Source organism: Salvelinus fontinalis, chromosome 36 (assembly GCF_029448725.1).
Source record: "Salvelinus fontinalis isolate EN_2023a chromosome 36, ASM2944872v1, whole genome shotgun sequence".
NCBI lineage: Eukaryota > Metazoa > Chordata > Actinopteri > Salmoniformes > Salmonidae > Salvelinus > Salvelinus fontinalis.
This window is the reverse complement of record NC_074700.1, coordinates 17731359-17750514: the sequence shown is the minus strand read 5'-3', so window position 1 is coordinate 17750514 and position 19156 is coordinate 17731359. Positions and strand designations below refer to the sequence as shown.

Below are 19156 nucleotides of genomic sequence, written 5' to 3'. Positions count from 1 at the left end.
TGGGACATTGTGTCATGGTCCCCTGAATGTTTTGTCTAGTTACCGGTTTGTCCCAGGAACGTCCCAGAGGAAGTTCTTGGGACGTTGTGTCATGGCCCCCTGAATGTTTTGTCTAGTTACCGGTTTGTCCCAGGAACGTCCCAGAGGAAGTTCTTGGGGCGTTGTGTCATGGTCCCCTGGAGGTTTTGTCTACCTCCCGGTTTGACCCAGGATGTCCCCGAGGACGTTTTTAGCACGTTCTTGGGACATTGTATCATGGTCCCCTGAAGGTCCCCTGAACATTCTTGTGTCATGGTCCCCTAGAGATTTTTGTCAGGGGATGGTCGCAGGTGTCCCAAACAAGTTAAGTAAAGTGATGAAATGGTTCGGGTGTTTTAAGGTAAGTGGTACGCTGTCCAGCTAAAATAGGATAAAAATCTTTAATCAGTGACAATATGATTACATTTGGCATGATTACTTAGTACTGACTTTTCAATATGACCCAACCTGTGATTTCTGCTGCTGTACCACAAAGTCTGTAGCTTTCTCTGAAGTCTTCTACACATTCAGTACGTATAATACAAATGTGCACTTAACAAAAGAGTGCTATCTCAAATCAAATTTTATTTGTCACATGTTGCTAATACAACAGGTGTAGAATTTACTGTGAAATGCTAACTTAGCAGCCCAACGATGCAGTTTTAAGAAAATAAGTGTTAAGAAAATATTTATGAAATAAACGAAAGTAAAAAAAGAAACACAATAAAATAACAATAACGAGGTATATACAAGGCGATACCGGTACCGAGTCAATGTGCGGGGCTACAGGTTAGTAAAGGTAATTGAGGTAATATGTACATGTGAAGTGCATTCAGAAAGTATTCAGACCCCTTGACTTTTTCCACATTTTGTTACATTACAGCCTTATTCTAAAATTGATTAAATTATTTTTTCCCTTATCAATCTACTACACACAATATCACTTAATGAAAAGCGAAAACATATTTTTGGAAATTTTTGCAAATTCATGACAAATAAAAAAAGAAATACCATATTTAAATATGTTTTCGGACCATAGGTACTGAATGTGTAGAAGACAAATTTTCTATGAGCCTCGAAATTGAGCTCAGGTGCATCCTGTTTACATTGATCCTCCTTGAGATGTTTCTACAACTTGATTGGAGTCCACCTGTGGTAAATTCAATTGATTGGACATGACTTGGAAAGGCACACATCTGTCTATATAAGGCCCTACATTTGACAGTGCAAAAACTAAGCCATGAGGTCGAATGAACTGTCCGTAGAGCTCCGAGACAGGATTGTGTCGAGGCACAGATCTGGGCAAGGGTAACAAAAAAGACTCTCAGGCCAATCAGGCCTTTATGGTAGAGTGGGCACACGGAAGCCACTCCTCAGTAAAAGGCACATGACAGCCCGCTTGGAGTTTGCCAAAAGGCACCTAAAGGACTCTCAGTCCATTAGAAACAAGATTCTCTGGTCTGATGAAACCAAGATTGAACACTTTGGCCTGAATGCTAAATGCCTCGTCTAGAGAAAAACAAAAGAGTGCCAGCATGGTGGTGGCAGCATCATGCTGTGGGGATTTTTTTCAGCGGCAGGAACTGGGAGACTTGTCAGGATTAAGGGAAAGGTAAACGGAGCAAAGAACAGAGAGATCCTTGATGAAAACCTGCTCCAGAGCGCTCAGGACCTCAGACTAGGGCAAATGTTCACCTTCCAACAGGACAACAACCCTCAAGACACACAGCGAAGACAACGCAGGAGCGGCATCGGGACAAGTGACTGAATGTCCTTGAGTGGCCCAGCCAGAGCCCGGACTTGAACCCGATAGAAAATCTCTGGAGAGACCTGAAAATAGCTGTGCAGCGACCCTCCCCATCTAACCTGGCAGAGCTTGAGAGGATCTGCAGAGAAGAATGGGAGAAGCTCCCAAAATACAGGTGTGCCAGGCTTGTAGCGTCAAACCCAAGAAGACTCAAGGCTGTTATCGCTGTCAAAGATGCTTCAACAAAGTACTGAGTAAAGGATCTGAATACTTAAGTAAATGTGATATTTCAGTTTTTTTTAAATGTATAAATCTGTACAATTTCTAAAAACCTGTTTTTGCTTTGTCCTTATGGGGCATTGTGTGTAGATTGATGAGCAAAAAAAAAAAAAGTAATATATTTTAGAATAAGGCTGTAACGTAACAAAATGTGTAAAAAAATTCAAGGGGTCTGAATACTTTCTGAATGCAGTGTAGATAGGGGCAAAATGACTATGCATTGATAATAAACAGTGAGTAGCAGCAGTATAATAAAAGGGGGGTCAATGCAAATAGTCCAGGTAGCCATTTGATTAATTGTCCAGCAGTCTTATGGCTTGTGGGTAGAAGCTGTTAAGGAGCCTTTTGGACCTCAACTTGGGGCTCCGGTACTACTTGCCGTGCGGTAGCAGAGAGAACAGTCTATGACTTGGGTGGCTGGAGTTTCTGACCATTTTTAGTATAGAGGTCCTGGATGGCAGGAAGCTTGGCCCCAGTGCCTTACGGTCAGATGCCGAGCAGTTGCCATACCAGGCGATGATACAACCGGTCAGTATACTCTCGATGGTGAAGCTGTAGAACTTTTTGAGGATCTGGGGACCCATGACAAATCTTTTCAGTCTCCTGAGGGGGAATAGTGGTTGTTGTGCCCTCTTCACGACTGTCTTGGTGTGTTCGGACCATAATAGTTGGTCATGTGGTCACCAAGGAACTTGAAGCTCTCAACCTGCACTGCTATTCTCTGATTTATTTAATTGACTTATTTCAGTAATTTGAGGGTTTTCAGAATAGTTGTCTAATGCTGGTGGGGCATATTATTCTGTTTTAATGTTACTCCGGAATTTCAGTGTATTTCAGAGCTGAGGTTTACTTTGAAGTGCAAAGTGTAGGAATAGGCCTACAGGTGAAATCCGTCAGGAGAGGACACGTTAAATAATAATGACTGTATGAATAAACATACACAATGTAATTATGTGTGCCAAATATTTAAGTTCCAAAACACTGTTGAGGAAGAACTTGTTCCAACGATCGGGCAGAGCTTGTTTTTAAGAGTTTATCCAAGCAATTGCAAGGAAGTTAACTCTCCTGAAATTTCCCGGGGAGGAACTTGATTATTTACAAATCACACAGTCTTTATTTACTTCACCTACACAGAGCTGTTTACCCCTCCAAGGGGGAGGCAAACTTACAAAAGAGATAAGGGGTAATTGGCTCCACTTCCTTAGAAAAATAATAAAAACAAGAACCAGTTCTAACCAGTTCTCACAGCCTATGTGTCTAAGATAGGGGATGATTGATAAGACCTTTAGAGCCTAAACAGACAACGGAAGATTTCAGCCTGGCTGGCTGTTAGTGTCTCAGAGATAAGGAGACAGTAGTAAATCACTCCTCTGTGTGGTACTGTATGTAAAGAGGTTACTGGACAGCTGTGGAAAACGATCAGTTGAATACTATTATTCAACTCAAGCATTTATTAAGCATTAGACTTTGCTCCAACAATCCTAAAAGTACTTTTTGTGGGTGGGTGTCCCTAGCATTGCCAAAAGACAAAGAGCTGTGACAGGATCAGTGGTTCACCAATCAGGGCTTTAGCAACAGTAACAAGGGGAGATGTGTAGTGAAACTAGGGTGCGCGTTCCCTGGGTAAAAAATGTTTTGGAGGAGGAGAACATTTCTTTGCGACCATCAGGTGACGTCTCCGGGACAAACTGGGTATTAGACAAAAACCTCCAGGGGACCATGACACAACATCCTGGCCACTTTAGGCGACCATTTCGTGACGTCCCAGGGACGTCCTAGTGACTCATTATTGTTTGCAGGGTAACCCCTTGAGGTCTCTTGAGGACATGGGTCAGTAAGTCAGTCAGTCTCACCTGGCTGCTAGCCTGGTAGTCCTGGGATACCACCACCTCTGGGGCTGATGTCACACTCTCCTCCTTGGGCAGGAAACTAGAGCCAAAACCTGACAGAGGGGAGGGAGAGAGGGAGAAAGGGAGAAAGGGAGTGAAGGATGGGGAGTGAGAGGGGGGGGGGCAGAGAAGAGGAGAGAGATGGAGAGAAAGACAGAGAGAGAGAGAGAGAGACAGAGAGAGAGAGAGAGAGAGAGAGAGACAGAGACAGAGACAGAGAGACAGAGAGAGAGAGAGAGAGGACGAGGAGAGAGAAAGAAAGAAAGAAAGAAAGAAAGAAAGAAAAGGTTTCATTAAGCTCATATTTATTCTACCAGCCACAGTTGGTTCTCATACTTAAGGCCTTTGTTTTGTAGAGTATTTCATTCCCCAGTAGTCACATGTCTAATACATTTCCATTCATTCCTGAGCCTTTATCAGAATCCCTTTTCCATTCAGTGGCCCAGTCTCAAACAATGTTGTATGTCTACAGTCTCAAATAATGCCCTGTTACCAGTCGAGTGTCATTTTGACCAGAGCCATGTGTCTGTAGTCCTATGAGGAATATAATGGCATTACAGATGCAGACTCAGGTCAAAGGTTGGGCACTATAGGGGAAAAGGTGTCAGGAATAAACTATAATTCAGTTCAAACTTGATTTTCACAAGAGGAACATTTGGCTGCATATATACTGTATAAGCAATAAGGAATATGAAGTAATTAAGTAAATAAACTCAGCCAGTGTAGTGTAACAGAAGGGTGTGATGTGAAACTCATCCAGTGTAGTGTAACAGTAGGGTGTGATGTGAAACTCAGCCAGTGTAGTGTAACAGTAGGGTGTGATGTGAAACTCAGCCAGTGTAGTGTAACAGTAGGGTGTGATGTGAAACTCATCCAGTGTAGTGTAACAGTAGGGTGTGATGTGAAACTCAGCCAGTGTAGTGTAACAGTAGGGTGTGATGTGAAACTCAGCCAGTGTAGTGTAACAGTAGGGTGTGATGTGAAACTCAGCCAGTGTAGTGTAACAATAGGGTGTGATGTGAAACTCAGCCAGTGTAGTGTAACAGTAGGGTGTGATGTGAAACTCAGCCAGTGTAGTGTAACAGTAGGGTGTGATGTGAAACTCAGCCAGTGTAGTGTAACAGTAGGGTGTGATGTGAAACTCAGCCAGTGTAGTGTAACAGTAGGGTGTGATGTGAAACTCAGCCAGCGTAGTGTAACAGTAGGGTGTGATGTGAAACTCAGCCAGTGTAGTGTAACAGTAGGGTGTGATGTGAAGCTCAGCCAGTGTAGTGTAACAGTAGGGTGTGATGTGAAACTCAGCCAGTGTAGTGTAACAGTAGGGTGTGATGTGAAACTCAGCCAGTGTAGTGTAACAGTAGGGTGTGATGTGAAACTCAGCCAGTGTAGTGTAACAGAAGGGTGTGATGTGAAACTCAGCCAGTGTAGTGTAACAGTAGGGTGTGATGTGAAACTCAGCCAGTGTAGTGTAACAGTAGGGTGTGATGTGAAACTCAGCCAGTGTAGTGTAACAGTAGGGTGTGATGTGAAACTCAGCCAGTGTAGTGTAACAGTAGGGTGTGATGTGAAACTCAGCCAGTGTAGTGTAACAGTAGGGTGTGATGTGAAACTCAGCCAGTGTAGTGTAACAGTAGGGTGTGATGTGAAGCTCAGCCAGTGTAGTGTAACAGTAGGGCGTGATGTGAAACTCAGCCAGTGTAGTGTAACAGTAGGGTGTGATGTGAATCTCAGCCAGTGTAGTGTAACAGTAGGGTGTGATGTGAAGCTCAGCCAGTGTAGTGTAACAGTAGGGTGTGATGTGAAGCTCAGCCAGTGTAGTGTAACAGTAGGGTGTGATGTGAAACTCAGCCAGTGTAGTGTAACAGTAGGGTGTGATGTGAAACTCAGCCAGTGTAGTGTAACAGTAGGGTGGGATGTGAAACTCAGCCAGTGTAGTGTAACAGTAGGGTGTGATGTGAAACTCAGCCAGTGTAGTGTAACAGTAGGGTGTGATGTGAAGCTCAGCCAGTGTAGTGTAACAGTAGGGTGTGATGTGAAACTCAGCCAGTGTAGTGTAACAGTAGGGTGTGATGTGAAACTCAGCCAGTGTAGTGTAACAGTAGGGTGTGATGTGAAACTCAGCCAGTGTAGTGTAACAGTAGGGTGTGATGTGAAACTCAGCCAGTGTAGTGTAACAGTAGGGTGTGATGTGAAGCTCAGCCAGTGTAGTGTAACAGTAGGGTGTGATGTGAAACTCAGCCAGTGTAGTGTGACAGTAGGGTGTGATGTGAAACTCAGCCAGTGTAGTGTAACAGTAGGGTGTGATGTGAAGCTCAGCCAGTGTAGTGTAACAGTAGGGTGTGATGTGAAACTCAGCCAGTGTAGTGTAACAGTAGGGTGTGCTGTGAAACTCAGCCAGTGTAGTGTAACAGTAGGGTGTGATGTGAAACTCAGCCAGTGTAGTGTAACAGTAGGGTGTGATGTGAAGCTCAGCCAGTGTAGTGTAACAGTAGGGTGTGATGTGAAACTCAGCCAGTGTAGTGTAACAGTAGGGTGTGATGTGAAACTCAGCCAGTGTAGTGTAACAGTAGGGTGTGATGTGAAACTCAGCCAGTGTAGTGTAACAGTAGGGTGTGATGTGAAACTCAGCCAGTGTAGTGTAACAGTAGGGTGTGCTGTGAAACTCAGCCAGTGTAGTGTAACAGAAGGGTGTGATGTGAAACTCAGCCAGTGTAGTGTAACAGTAGGGTGTGATGTGAAGCTCAGCCAGTGTAGTGTAACAGTAGGGTGTGATGTGAAACTCAGCCAGTGTAGTGTAACAGTAGGGTGTGATGTGAAACTCAGCCAGTGTAGTGTAACAGTAGGGTGTGATGTGAAACTCAGCCAGTGTAGTGTAACAGTAGGGTGTGATGTGAAACTCAGCCAGTGTAGTGTAACAGTAGGGTGTGATGTGAAACTCAGCCAGTGTAGTGTAACAGTAGGGTGTGATGTGAAACTCAGCCAGTGTAGTGTAACAGTAGGGTGTGCTGTGAAACTCAGCCAGTGTAGTGTAACAGTAGGGTGTGATATGAAGCTCAGCCAGTGTAGTGTAACAGTAGGGTGTGATGTGAAACTCAGCCAGTGTAGTGTAACAGTAGGGTGTGATGTGAAGCTCACCCAGTGTAGTGTAACAGTAGGGTGTGATGTGAAGCTCAGCCAGTGTAGTGTAACAGTAGGGTGTGATGTGAAGCTCAGCCAGTGTAGTGTAACAGTAGGGTGTGATGTGAAACTCATCCAGTGTAGTGTAACAGAAGGGTGTGATGTGAAACTCAGCCAGTGTAGTGTAACAGTAGGGTGTGATGTGAAGCTCAGCCAGTGTAGTGTAACAGTAGGGTGTGATGTGAAACTCAGCCAGTGTAGTGTAACAGTAGGGTGTGATGTGAAACTCAGCCAGTGTAGTGTAACAGTAGGGTGTGATGTGAAACTCAGCCAGTGTAGTGTAACAGTAGGGTGTGATGTGAAGCTCAGCCAGTGTAGTGTAACAGTAGGGTGTGATGTGAAACTCAGCCAGTGTAGTGTAACAGTAGGGTGTGATGTGAAACTCAGCCAGTGTAGTGTAACAGTAGGGTGTGATGTGAAACTCAGCCAGTGTAGTGTAACAGTAGGGTGTGATGTGAAGCTCAGCCAGTGTAGTGTAACAGTAGGGTGTGATGTGAAACTCAGCCAGTGTAGTGTAACAGTAGGGTGTGATGTGATACTCAGCCAGTGTAGTGTAACAGTAGGGTGTGATGTGAAACTCAGCCAGTGTAGTGTAACAGTAGGGTGTGATGTGAAACTCAGCCAGTGTAGTGTAACAGTAGGGTGTGATGTGAAGCTCAGCCAGTGAAGTGTAACAGTAGGGTGTGATGTGAAACTCAGCCAGTGTAGTGTAACAGTAGGGTGTGATGTGAAACTCAGCCAGTGTAGTGTAACAGTAGGGTGTGATGTGAAGCTCAGCCAGTGTAGTGTAACAGTAGGGTGTGATGTGAAACTCAGCCAGTGTAGTGTAACAGTAGGGTGTGATGTGAAACTCAGCCAGTGTAGTGTAACAGTAGGGTGTGATGTGAAACTCAGCCAGTGTAGTGTAACAGTAGGGTGTGATGTGAAGCTCAGCCAGTGTAGTGTAACAGTAGGGTGTGCTGTGAAACTCAGCCAGTGTAGTGTAACAGTAGGGTGTGATATGAAGCTCAGCCAGTGTAGTGTAACAGTAGGGTGTGATGTGAAACTCAGCCAGTGTAGTGTAACAGTAGGGTGTGATATGAAGCTCAGCCAGTGTAGTGTAACAGTAGGGTGTGATGTGAAGCTCAGCCAGTGTAGTGTAACAGTAGGGTGTGATGTGAAACTCAGCCAGTGTAGTGTAACAGTAGGGTGTGATGTGAAACTCAGCCAGTGTAGTGTAACAGTAGGGTGTGCTGTGAAACTCAGCCAGTGTAGTGTAACAGTAGGGTGTGATATGAAGCTCAGCCAGTGTAGTGTAACAGTAGGGTGTGATGTGAAACTCAGCCAGTGTAGTGTAACAGTAGGGTGTGATGTGAAACTCAGCCAGTGTAGTGTAACAGTAGGGTGTGATGTGAAGCTCAGCCAGTGTAGTGTAACAGTAGGGTGTGATGTGAAACTCAGCCAGTGTAGTGTAACAGTAGGGTGTGATGTGATACTCAGCCAGTGTAGTGTAACAGTAGGGTGTGATGTGAAACTCAGCCAGTGTAGTGTAACAGTAGGGTGTGATGTGAAACTCAGCCAGTGTAGTGTAACAGTAGGGTGTGATGTGAAGCTCAGCCAGTGTAGTGTAACAGTAGGGTGTGATGTGAAACTCAGCCAGTGTAGTGTAACAGTAGGGTGTGATGTGAAACTCAGCCAGTGTAGTGTAACAGTAGGGTGTGATGTGAAACTCAGCCAGTGTAGTGTAACAGTAGGGTGTGATGTGAAGCTCAGCCAGTGTAGTGTAACAGTAGGGTGTGATGTGAAACTCAGCCAGTGTAGTGTAACAGTAGGGTGTGATGTGAAACTCAGCCAGTGTAGTGTAACAGTAGGGTGTGATGTGAAGCTCAGCCAGTGTAGTGTAACAGTAGGGTGTGATGTGAAGCTCAGCCAGTGTAGTGTAACAGTAGGGTGTGATGTGAAACTCAGCCAGTAAAGTGTAACAGTAGGGTGTGATGTGAAACTCAGCCAGTGTAGTGTAACAGTAGGGTGGGATGTGAAACTCAGCCAGTGTAGTGTAACAGTAGGGTGTGATGTGAAACTCAGCCAGTGTAGTGTAACAGTAGGGTGTGATGTGAAGCTCAGCCAGTGTAGTGTAACAGTAGGGTGTGATGTGAAACTCAGCCAGTGTAGTGTAACAGTAGGGTGTGATGTGAAGCTCAGCCAGTGAAGTGTAACAGTAGGGTGTGATGTGAAACTCAGCCAGTGTAGTGTAACAGTAGGGTGTGATGTGAAACTCAGCCAGTGTAGTGTAACAATAGGGTGTGATGTGAAGCTCAGCCAGTGTAGTGTAACAGTAGGGTGTGATGTGAAACTCAGCCAGTGTAGTGTAACAGTAGGGTGTGATGTGAAACTCAGCCAGTGTAGTGTAACAGTAGGGTGTGATGTGAAACTCAGCCAGTGTAGTGTAACAGTAGGGTGTGATGTGAAGCTCAGCCAGTGTAGTGTAACAGTAGGGTGTGCTATGAAACTCAGCCAGTGTAGTGTAACAGTAGGGTGTGATATGAAGCTCAGCCAGTGTAGTGTAACAGTAGGGTGTGATGTGAAACTCAGCCAGTGTAGTGTAACAGTAGGGTGTGATGTGAAGCTCAGCCAGTGTAGTGTAACAGTAGGGTGTGATGTGAAGCTCAGCCAGTGTAGTGTAACAGTAGGGTGTGATGTGAAACTCAGCCAGTGTAGTGTAACAGTAGGGTGTGATGTGAAACTCAGCCAGTGTAGTGTAACAGTAGGGTGTGCTGTGAAACTCAGCCAGTGTAGTGTAACAGTAGGGTGTGATATGAAGCTCAGCCAGTGTAGTGTAACAGTAGGGTGTGATGTGAAACTCAGCCAGTGTAGTGTAACAGTAGGGTGTGATGTGAAACTCAGCCAGTGTAGTGTAACAGTAGGGTGTGATGTGAAGCTCAGCCAGTGTAGTGTAACAGTAGGGTGTGATGTGAAACTCAGCCAGTGTCGTGTAACAGTAGGGTGTGATGTGATACTCAGCCAGTGTAGTGTAACAGTAGGGTGTGATGTGAAACTCAGCCAGTGTAGTGTAACAGTAGGGTGTGATGTGAAACTCAGCCAGTGTAGTGTAACAGTAGGGTGTGATGTGAAACTCAGCCAGTGTAGTGTAACAGTAGGGTGTGATGTGAAACTCAGCCAGTGTAGTGTAACAGTAGGGTGTGCTGTGAAACTCAGCCAGTGTAGTGTAACAGTAGGGTGTGATATGAAGCTCAGCCAGTGTAGTGTAACAGTAGGGTGTGATGTGAAACTCAGCCAGTGTAGTGTAACAGTAGGGTGTGATGTGAAACTCAGCCAGTGTAGTGTAACAGTAGGGTGTGATGTGAAACTCAGCCAGTGTAGTGTAACAGTAGGGTGTGATGTGAAACTCAGCCAGTGTAGTGTAACAGTAGGGTGTGATGTGAAGCTCAGCCAGTGTAGTGTAACAGTAGGGTGTGATGTGAAGCTCAGCCAGTGTAGTGTAACAGTAGGGTGTGATGTGAAACTCAGCCAGTAAAGTGTAACAGTAGGGTGTGATGTGAAACTCAGCCAGTGTAGTGTAACAGTAGGGTGGGATGTGAAACTCAGCCAGTGTAGTGTAACAGTAGGGTGTGATGTGAAACTCAGCCAGTGTAGTGTAACAGTAGGGTGTGATGTGAAGCTCAGCCAGTGTAGTGTAACAGTAGGGTGTGATGTGAAACTCAGCCAGTGTAGTGTAACAGTAGGGTGTGATGTGAAGCTCAGCCAGTGAAGTGTAACAGTAGGGTGTGATGTGAAACTCAGCCAGTGTAGTGTAACAGTAGGGTGTGATGTGAAACTCAGCCAGTGTAGTGTAACAATAGGGTGTGATGTGAAGCTCAGCCAGTGTAGTGTAACAGTAGGGTGTGATGTGAAACTCAGCCAGTGTAGTGTAACAGTAGGGTGTGATGTGAAACTCAGCCAGTGTAGTGTAACAGTAGGGTGTGATGTGAAACTCAGCCAGTGTAGTGTAACAGTAGGGTGTGATGTGAAGCTCAGCCAGTGTAGTGTAACAGTAGGGTGTGCTATGAAACTCAGCCAGTGTAGTGTAACAGTAGGGTGTGATATGAAGCTCAGCCAGTGTAGTGTAACAGTAGGGTGTGATGTGAAACTCAGCCAGTGTAGTGTAACAGTAGGGTGTGATGTGAAGCTCAGCCAGTGTAGTGTAACAGTAGGGTGTGATGTGAAGCTCAGCCAGTGTAGTGTAACAGTAGGGTGTGATGTGAAACTCAGCCAGTGTAGTGTAACAGTAGGGTGTGATGTGAAACTCAGCCAGTGTAGTGTAACAGTAGGGTGTGCTGTGAAACTCAGCCAGTGTAGTGTAACAGTAGGGTGTGATATGAAGCTCAGCCAGTGTAGTGTAACAGTAGGGTGTGATGTGAAACTCAGCCAGTGTAGTGTAACAGTAGGGTGTGATGTGAAACTCAGCCAGTGTAGTGTAACAGTAGGGTGTGATGTGAAGCTCAGCCAGTGTAGTGTAACAGTAGGGTGTGATGTGAAACTCAGCCAGTGTCGTGTAACAGTAGGGTGTGATGTGATACTCAGCCAGTGTAGTGTAACAGTAGGGTGTGATGTGAAACTCAGCCAGTGTAGTGTAACAGTAGGGTGTGATGTGAAACTCAGCCAGTGTAGTGTAACAGTAGGGTGTGATGTGAAACTCAGCCAGTGTAGTGTAACAGTAGGGTGTGATGTGAAACTCAGCCAGTGTAGTGTAACAGTAGGGTGTGCTGTGAAACTCAGCCAGTGTAGTGTAACAGTAGGGTGTGATATGAAGCTCAGCCAGTGTAGTGTAACAGTAGGGTGTGATGTGAAACTCAGCCAGTGTAGTGTAACAGTAGGGTGTGATGTGAAACTCAGCCAGTGTAGTGTAACAGTAGGGTGTGATGTGAAGCTCAGCCAGTGTAGTGTAACAGTAGGGTGTGATGTGAAACTCAGCCAGTGTCGTGTAACAGTAGGGTGTGATGTGATACTCAGCCAGTGTAGTGTAACAGTAGGGTGTGATGTGAAACTCAGCCAGTGTAGTGTAACAGTAGGGTGTGATGTGAAACTCAGCCAGTGTAGTGTAACAGTAGGGTGTGATGTGAAGCTCAGCCAGTGTAGTGTAACAGTAGGGTGTGATGTGAAACTCAGCCAGTGTAGTGTAACAGTAGGGTGTGATGTGAAACTCAGCCAGTGTAGTGTAACAGTAGGGTGTGATGTGAAACTCAGCCAGTGTAGTGTAACAGTAGGGTGTGATGTGAAGCTCAGCCAGTGTAGTGTAACAGTAGGGTGTGATGTGAAACTCAGCCAGTGTAGTGTAACAGTAGGGTGTGATGTGAAACTCAGCCAGTGTAGTGTAACAGTAGGGTGTGATGTGAAGCTCAGCCAGTGTAGTGTAACAGTAGGGTGTGATGTGAAGCTCAGCCAGTGTAGTGTAACAGTAGGGTGTGATGTGAAACTCAGCCAGTAAAGTGTAACAGTAGGGTGTGATGTGAAACTCAGCCAGTGTAGTGTAACAGTAGGGTGGGATGTGAAACTCAGCCAGTGTAGTGTAACAGTAGGGTGTGATGTGAAACTCAGCCAGTGTAGTGTAACAGTAGGGTGTGATGTGAAGCTCAGCCAGTGTAGTGTAACAGTAGGGTGGGATGTGAAACTCAGCCAGTGTAGTGTAACAGTAGGGTGTGATGTGAAACTCAGCCAGTGTAGTGTAACAGTAGGGTGTGATGTGAAACTCAGCCAGTGTAGTGTAACAGTAGGGTGTGATGTGAAACTCAGCCAGTGTAGTGTAACAGTAGGGTGTGATGTGAAACTCAGCCAGTGTAGTGTAACAGTAGGGTGTGATGTGAAGCTCAGCCAGTGAAGTGTAACAGTAGGGTGTGATGTGAAACTCAGCCAGTGTAGTGTAACAGTAGGGTGTGATGTGAAACTCAGCCAGTGTAGTGTAACAGTAGGGTGTGATGTGAAGCTCAGCCAGTGTAGTGTAACAGTAGGGTGTGATGTGAAACTCAGCCAGTGTAGTGTAACAGTAGGGTGTGATGTGAAACTCAGCCAGTGTAGTGTAACAGTAGGGTGTGATGTGAAACTCAGCCAGTGTAGTGTAACAGTAGGGTGTGATGTGAAGCTCAGCCAGTGTAGTGTAACAGTAGGGTGTGATGTGAAACTCAGCCAGTGTAGTGTAACAGTAGGGTGTGATGTGAAACTCAGCCAGTGTAGTGTAACAGTAGGGTGTGATGTGAAACTCAGCCAGTGTAGTGTAACAGTAGGGTGTGCTGTGAAACTCAGCCAGTGTAGTGTAACAGTAGGGTGTGATATGAAGCTCAGCCAGTGTAGTGTAACAGTAGGGTGTGATGTGAAACTCAGCCAGTGTAGTGTAACAGTAGGGTGTGATGTGAAGCTCAGCCAGTGTAGTGTAACAGTAGGGTGTGATGTGAAGCTCAGCCAGTGTAGTGTAACAGTAGGGTGTGATGTGAAGCTCAGCCAGTGTAGTGTAACAGTAGGGTGTGATGTGAAACTCATCCAGTGTAGTGTAACAGTAGGGTGTGATGTGAAACTCAGCCAGTGTAGTGTAACAGTAGGGTGTGATGTGAAACTCATCCAGTGTAGTGTAACAGTAGGGTGTGATGTGAAGCTCAGCCAGTGTAGTGTAACAGTAGGGTGTGATGTGAAACTCAGCCAGTGTAGTGTAACAGTAGGGTGTGATGTGAAGCTCAGCCAGTGTAGTGTAACAGTAGAGTGTGATGTGAAACTCATCCAGTGTAGTGTAACAGTAGGGTGTGATGTGAAACTCAGCCAGTGTAGTGTAACAGTAGGGTGTGATGTGAATCTCAGCCAGTGTAGTGTAACAGTAGGGTGTGATGTGAAACTCAGCCAGTGTAGTGTAACAGTAGGGTGTGATGTGATACTCAGCCAGTGTAGTGTAACAGTAGGGTGTGATGTGAAACTCAGCCAGTGTAGTGTAACAGTAGGGTGTGATGTGAAACTCAGCCAGTGTAGTGTAACAGTAGGGTGTGATGTGAAGCTCAGCCAGTGTAGTGTAACAGTAGGGTGTGATGTGAAACTCAGCCAGTGTAGTGTAACAGTAGGGTGTGATGTGAAACTCAGCCAGTGTAGTGTAACAGTAGGGTGTGATGTGAAACTCAGCCAGTGTAGTGTAACAGTAGGGTGTGATGTGAAGCTCAGCCAGTGTAGTGTAACAGTAGGGTGTGATGTGAAACTCAGCCAGTGTTGTGTAACAGTAGGGTGTGATGTGAAACTCAGCCAGTGTAGTGTAACAGTAGGGTGTGATGTGAAGCTCAGCCAGTGTAGTGTAACAGTAGGGTGTGATGTGAAGCTCAGCCAGTGTAGTGTAACAGTAGGGTGTGATGTGAAACTCAGCCAGTAAAGTGTAACAGTAGGGTGTGATGTGAAACTCAGCCAGTGTAGTGTAACAGTAGGGTGGGATGTGAAACTCAGCCAGTGTAGTGTAACAGTAGGGTGTGATGTGAAACTCAGCCAGTGTAGTGTAACAGTAGGGTGTGATGTGAAGCTCAGCCAGTGTAGTGTAACAGTAGGGTGGGATGTGAAACTCAGCCAGTGTAGTGTAACAGTAGGGTGTGATGTGAAACTCAGCCAGTGTAGTGTAACAGTAGGGTGTGATGTGAAACTCAGCCAGTGTAGTGTAACAGTAGGGTGTGATGTGAAACTCAGCCAGTGTAGTGTAACAGTAGGGTGTGATGTGAAACTCAGCCAGTGTAGTGTAACAGTAGGGTGTGATGTGAAACTCAGCCAGTGTAGTGTAACAGTAGGGTGTGATGTGAAACTCAGCCAGTGTAGTGTAACAGTAGGGTGTGATGTGAAGCTCAGCCAGTGTAGTGTAACAGTAGGGTGTGATGTGAAACTCAGCCAGTGTAGTGTAACAGTAGGGTGTGATGTGAAACTCAGCCAATGTAGTGTAACAGTAGGGTGTGATGTGAAACTCAGCCAGTGTAGTGTAACAGTAGGGTGTGATGTGAAGCTCAGCCAGTGAAGTGTAACAGTAGGGTGTGATGTGAAACTCAGCCAGTGTAGTGTAACAGTACGGTGTGATGTGAAACTCAGCCAGTGTAGTGTAACAGTAGGGTGTGATGTGAAGCTCAGCCAGTGTAGTGTAACAGTAGGGTGTGATGTGAAACTCAGCCAGTGTAGTGTAACAGTAGGGTGTGATGTGAAACTCAGCCAGTGTAGTGTAACAGTAGGGTGTGATGTGAAACTCAGCCAGTGTAGTGTAACAGTAGGGTGTGATGTGAAGCTCAGCCAGTGTAGTGTAACAGTAGGGTGTGATGTGAAACTCAGCCAGTGTAGTGTAACAGTAGGGTGTGATGTGAAACTCAGCCAGTGTAGTGTAACAGTAGGGTGTGATGTGAAACTCAGCCAGTGTAGTGTAACAGTAGGGTGTGATGTGAAACTCAGCCAGTGTAGTGTAACAGTAGGGTGTGCTGTGAAACTCAGCCAGTGTAGTGTAACAGTAGGGTGTGATATGAAGCTCAGCCAGTGTAGTGTAACAGTAGGGTGTGATGTGAAACTCAGCCAGTGTAGTGTAACAGTAGGGTGTGATGTGAAACTCAGCCAGTGTAGTGTAACAGTAGGGTGTGATGTGAAGCTCAGCCAGTGTAGTGTAACAGTAGGGTGTGATGTGAAACTCAGCCAGTGTCGTGTAACAGTAGGGTGTGATGTGATACTCAGCCAGTGTAGTGTAACAGTAGGGTGTGATGTGAAACTCAGCCAGTGTAGTGTAACAGTAGGGTGTGATGTGAAACTCAGCCAGTGTAGTGTAACAGTAGGGTGTGATGTGAAACTCAGCCAGTGTAGTGTAACAGTAGGGTGTGATGTGAAACTCAGCCAGTGTAGTGTAACAGTAGGGTGTGCTGTGAAACTCAGCCAGTGTAGTGTAACAGTAGGGTGTGATATGAAGCTCAGCCAGTGTAGTGTAACAGTAGGGTGTGATGTGAAACTCAGCCAGTGTAGTGTAACAGTAGGGTGTGATGTGAAACTCAGCCAGTGTAGTGTAACAGTAGGGTGTGATGTGAAGCTCAGCCAGTGTAGTGTAACAGTAGGGTGTGATGTGAAACTCAGCCAGTGTCGTGTAACAGTAGGGTGTGATGTGATACTCAGCCAGTGTAGTGTAACAGTAGGGTGTGATGTGAAACTCAGCCAGTGTAGTGTAACAGTAGGGTGTGATGTGAAACTCAGCCAGTGTAGTGTAACAGTAGGGTGTGATGTGAAGCTCAGCCAGTGTAGTGTAACAGTAGGGTGTGATGTGAAACTCAGCCAGTGTAGTGTAACAGTAGGGTGTGATGTGAAACTCAGCCAGTGTAGTGTAACAGTAGGGTGTGATGTGAAACTCAGCCAGTGTAGTGTAACAGTAGGGTGTGATGTGAAGCTCAGCCAGTGTAGTGTAACAGTAGGGTGTGATGTGAAACTCAGCCAGTGTAGTGTAACAGTAGGGTGTGATGTGAAACTCAGCCAGTGTAGTGTAACAGTAGGGTGTGATGTGAAGCTCAGCCAGTGTAGTGTAACAGTAGGGTGTGATGTGAAACTCAGCCAGTAAAGTGTAACAGTAGGGTGTGATGTGAAGCTCAGCCAGTGAAGTGTAACAGTAGGGTGTGATGTGAAACTCAGCCAGTGTAGTGTAACAGTAGGGTGTGATGTGAAACTCAGCCAGTGTAGTGTAACAGTAGGGTGTGATGTGAAGCTCAGCCAGTGTAGTGTAACAGTAGGGTGTGATGTGAAACTCAGCCAGTGTAGTGTAACAGTAGGGTGTGATGTGAAACTCAGCCAGTGTAGTGTAACAGTAGGGTGTGATGTGAAACTCAGCCAGTGTAGTGTAACAGTAGGGTGTGATGTGAAGCTCAGCCAGTGTAGTGTAACAGTAGGGTGTGATGTGAAACTCAGCCAGTGTAGTGTAACAGTAGGGTGTGATGTGAAACTCAGCCAGTGTAGTGTAACAGTAGGGTGTGATGTGAAACTCAGCCAGTGTAGTGTAACAGTAGGGTGTGCTGTGAAACTCAGCCAGTGTAGTGTAACAGTAGGGTGTGATATGAAGCTCAGCCAGTGTAGTGTAACAGTAGGGTGTGATGTGAAACTCAGCCAGTGTAGTGTAACAGTAGGGTGTGATGTGAAGCTCAGCCAGTGTAGTGTAACAGTAGGGTGTGATGTGAAGCTCAGCCAGTGTAGTGTAACAGTAGGGTGTGATGTGAAGCTCAGCCAGTGTAGTGTAACAGTAGGGTGTGATGTGAAACTCATCCAGTGTAGTGTAACAGTAGGGTGTGATGTGAAACTCAGCCAGTGTAGTGTAACAGTAGGGTGTGATGTGAAACTCATCCAGTGTAGTGTAACAGTAGGGTGTGATGTGAAGCTCAGCCAGTGTAGTGTAACAGTAGGGTGTGATGTGAAACTCAGCCAGTGTAGTGTAACAGTAGGGTGTGATGTGAAGCTCAGCCAGTGTAGTGTAACAGTAGAGTGTGATGTGAAACTCATCCAGTGTAGTGTAACAGTAGGGTGTGATGTGAAACTCAGCCAGTGTAGTGTAACAGTAGGGTGTGATGTGAATCTCAGCCAGTGTAGTGTAACAGTAGGGTGTGATGTGAAACTCAGCCAGTGTAGTGTAACAGTAGGGTGTGATGTGATACTCAGCCAGTGTAGTGTAACAGTAGGGTGTGATGTGAAACTCAGCCAGTGTAGTGTAACAGTAGGGTGTGATGTGAAACTCAGCCAGTGTAGTGTAACAGTAGGGTGTGATGTGAAGCTCAGCCAGTGTAGTGTAACAGTAGGGTGTGATGTGAAACTCAGCCAGTGTAGTGTAACAGTAGGGTGTGATGTGAAACTCAGCCAGTGTAGTGTAACAGTAGGGTGTGATGTGAAACTCAGCCAGTGTAGTGTAACAGTAGGGTGTGATGTGAAGCTCAGCCAGTGTAGTGTAACAGTAGGGTGTGATGTGAAACTCAGCCAGTGTTGTGTAACAGTAGGGTGTGATGTGAAACTCAGCCAGTGTAGTGTAACAGTAGGGTGTGATGTGAAGCTCAGCCAGTGTAGTGTAACAGTAGGGTGTGATGTGAAGCTCAGCCAGTGTAGTGTAACAGTAGGGTGTGATGTGAAACTCAGCCAGTAAAGTGTAACAGTAGGGTGTGATGTGAAACTCAGCCAGTGTAGTGTAACAGTAGGGTGGGATGTGAAACTCAGCCAGTGTAGTGTAACAGTAGGGTGTGATGTGAAACTCAGCCAGTGTAGTGTAACAGTAGGGTGTGATGTGAAGCTCAGCCAGTGTAGTGTAACAGTAGGGTGGGATGTGAAACTCAGCCAGTGTAGTGTAACAGTAGGGTGTGATGTGAAACTCAGCCAGTGTAGTGTAACAGTAGGGTGTGATGTGAAACTCAGCCAGTGTAGTGTAACAGTAGGGTGTGATGTGAAACTCAGCCAGTGTAGTGTAACAGTAGGGTGTGATGTGAAACTCAGCCAGTGTAGTGTAACAGTAGGGTGTGATGTGAAACTCAGCCAGTGTAGTGTAACAGTAGGGTGTGATGTGAAACTCAGCCAGTGTAGTGTAACAGTAGGGTGTGATGTGAAGCTCAGCCAGTGTAGTGTAACAGTAGGGTGTGATGTGAAACTCAGCCAGTGTAGTGTAACAGTAGGGTGTGATGTGAAACTCAGCCAATGTAGTGTAACAGTAGGGTGTGATGTGAAACTCAGCCAGTGTAGTGTAACAGTAGGGTGTGATGTGAAGCTCAGCCAGTGAAGTGTAACAGTAGGGTGTGATGTGAAACTCAGCCAGTGTAGTGTAACAGTAGGGTGTGATGTGAAACTCAGCCAGTGTAGTGTAACAGTAGGGTGTGATGTGAAGCTCAGCCAGTGTAGTGTAACAGTAGGGTGTGATGTGAAACTCAGCCAGTGTAGTGTAACAGTAGGGTGTGATGTGAAACTCAGCCAGTGTAGTGTAACAGTAGGGTGTGATGTGAAACTCAGCCAGTGTAGTGTAACAGTAGGGTGTGATGTGAAGCTCAGCCAGTGTAGTGTAACAGTAGGGTGTGATGTGAAACTC

General features: G+C 45.8%; 1 protein-coding gene across 3 annotated transcripts in view; it reads right to left on the bottom strand.

The window, feature by feature from the left end:
- The window catches only part of LOC129835335 (sushi, von Willebrand factor type A, EGF and pentraxin domain-containing protein 1-like), a gene marked incomplete at its 5' end in the record, with an annotated part of 115313 nt that overhangs the window by 59163 nt on the left and 36994 nt on the right, over nucleotides 1-19156 (bottom strand). For all 3 annotated transcript variants that reach the window (XM_055900930.1, XM_055900929.1, XM_055900931.1), the window contains 1 exon segment: nucleotides 3898-3986. In XM_055900930.1, coding sequence (XP_055756905.1) covers nucleotides 3898-3986 — 89 coding nt within the window.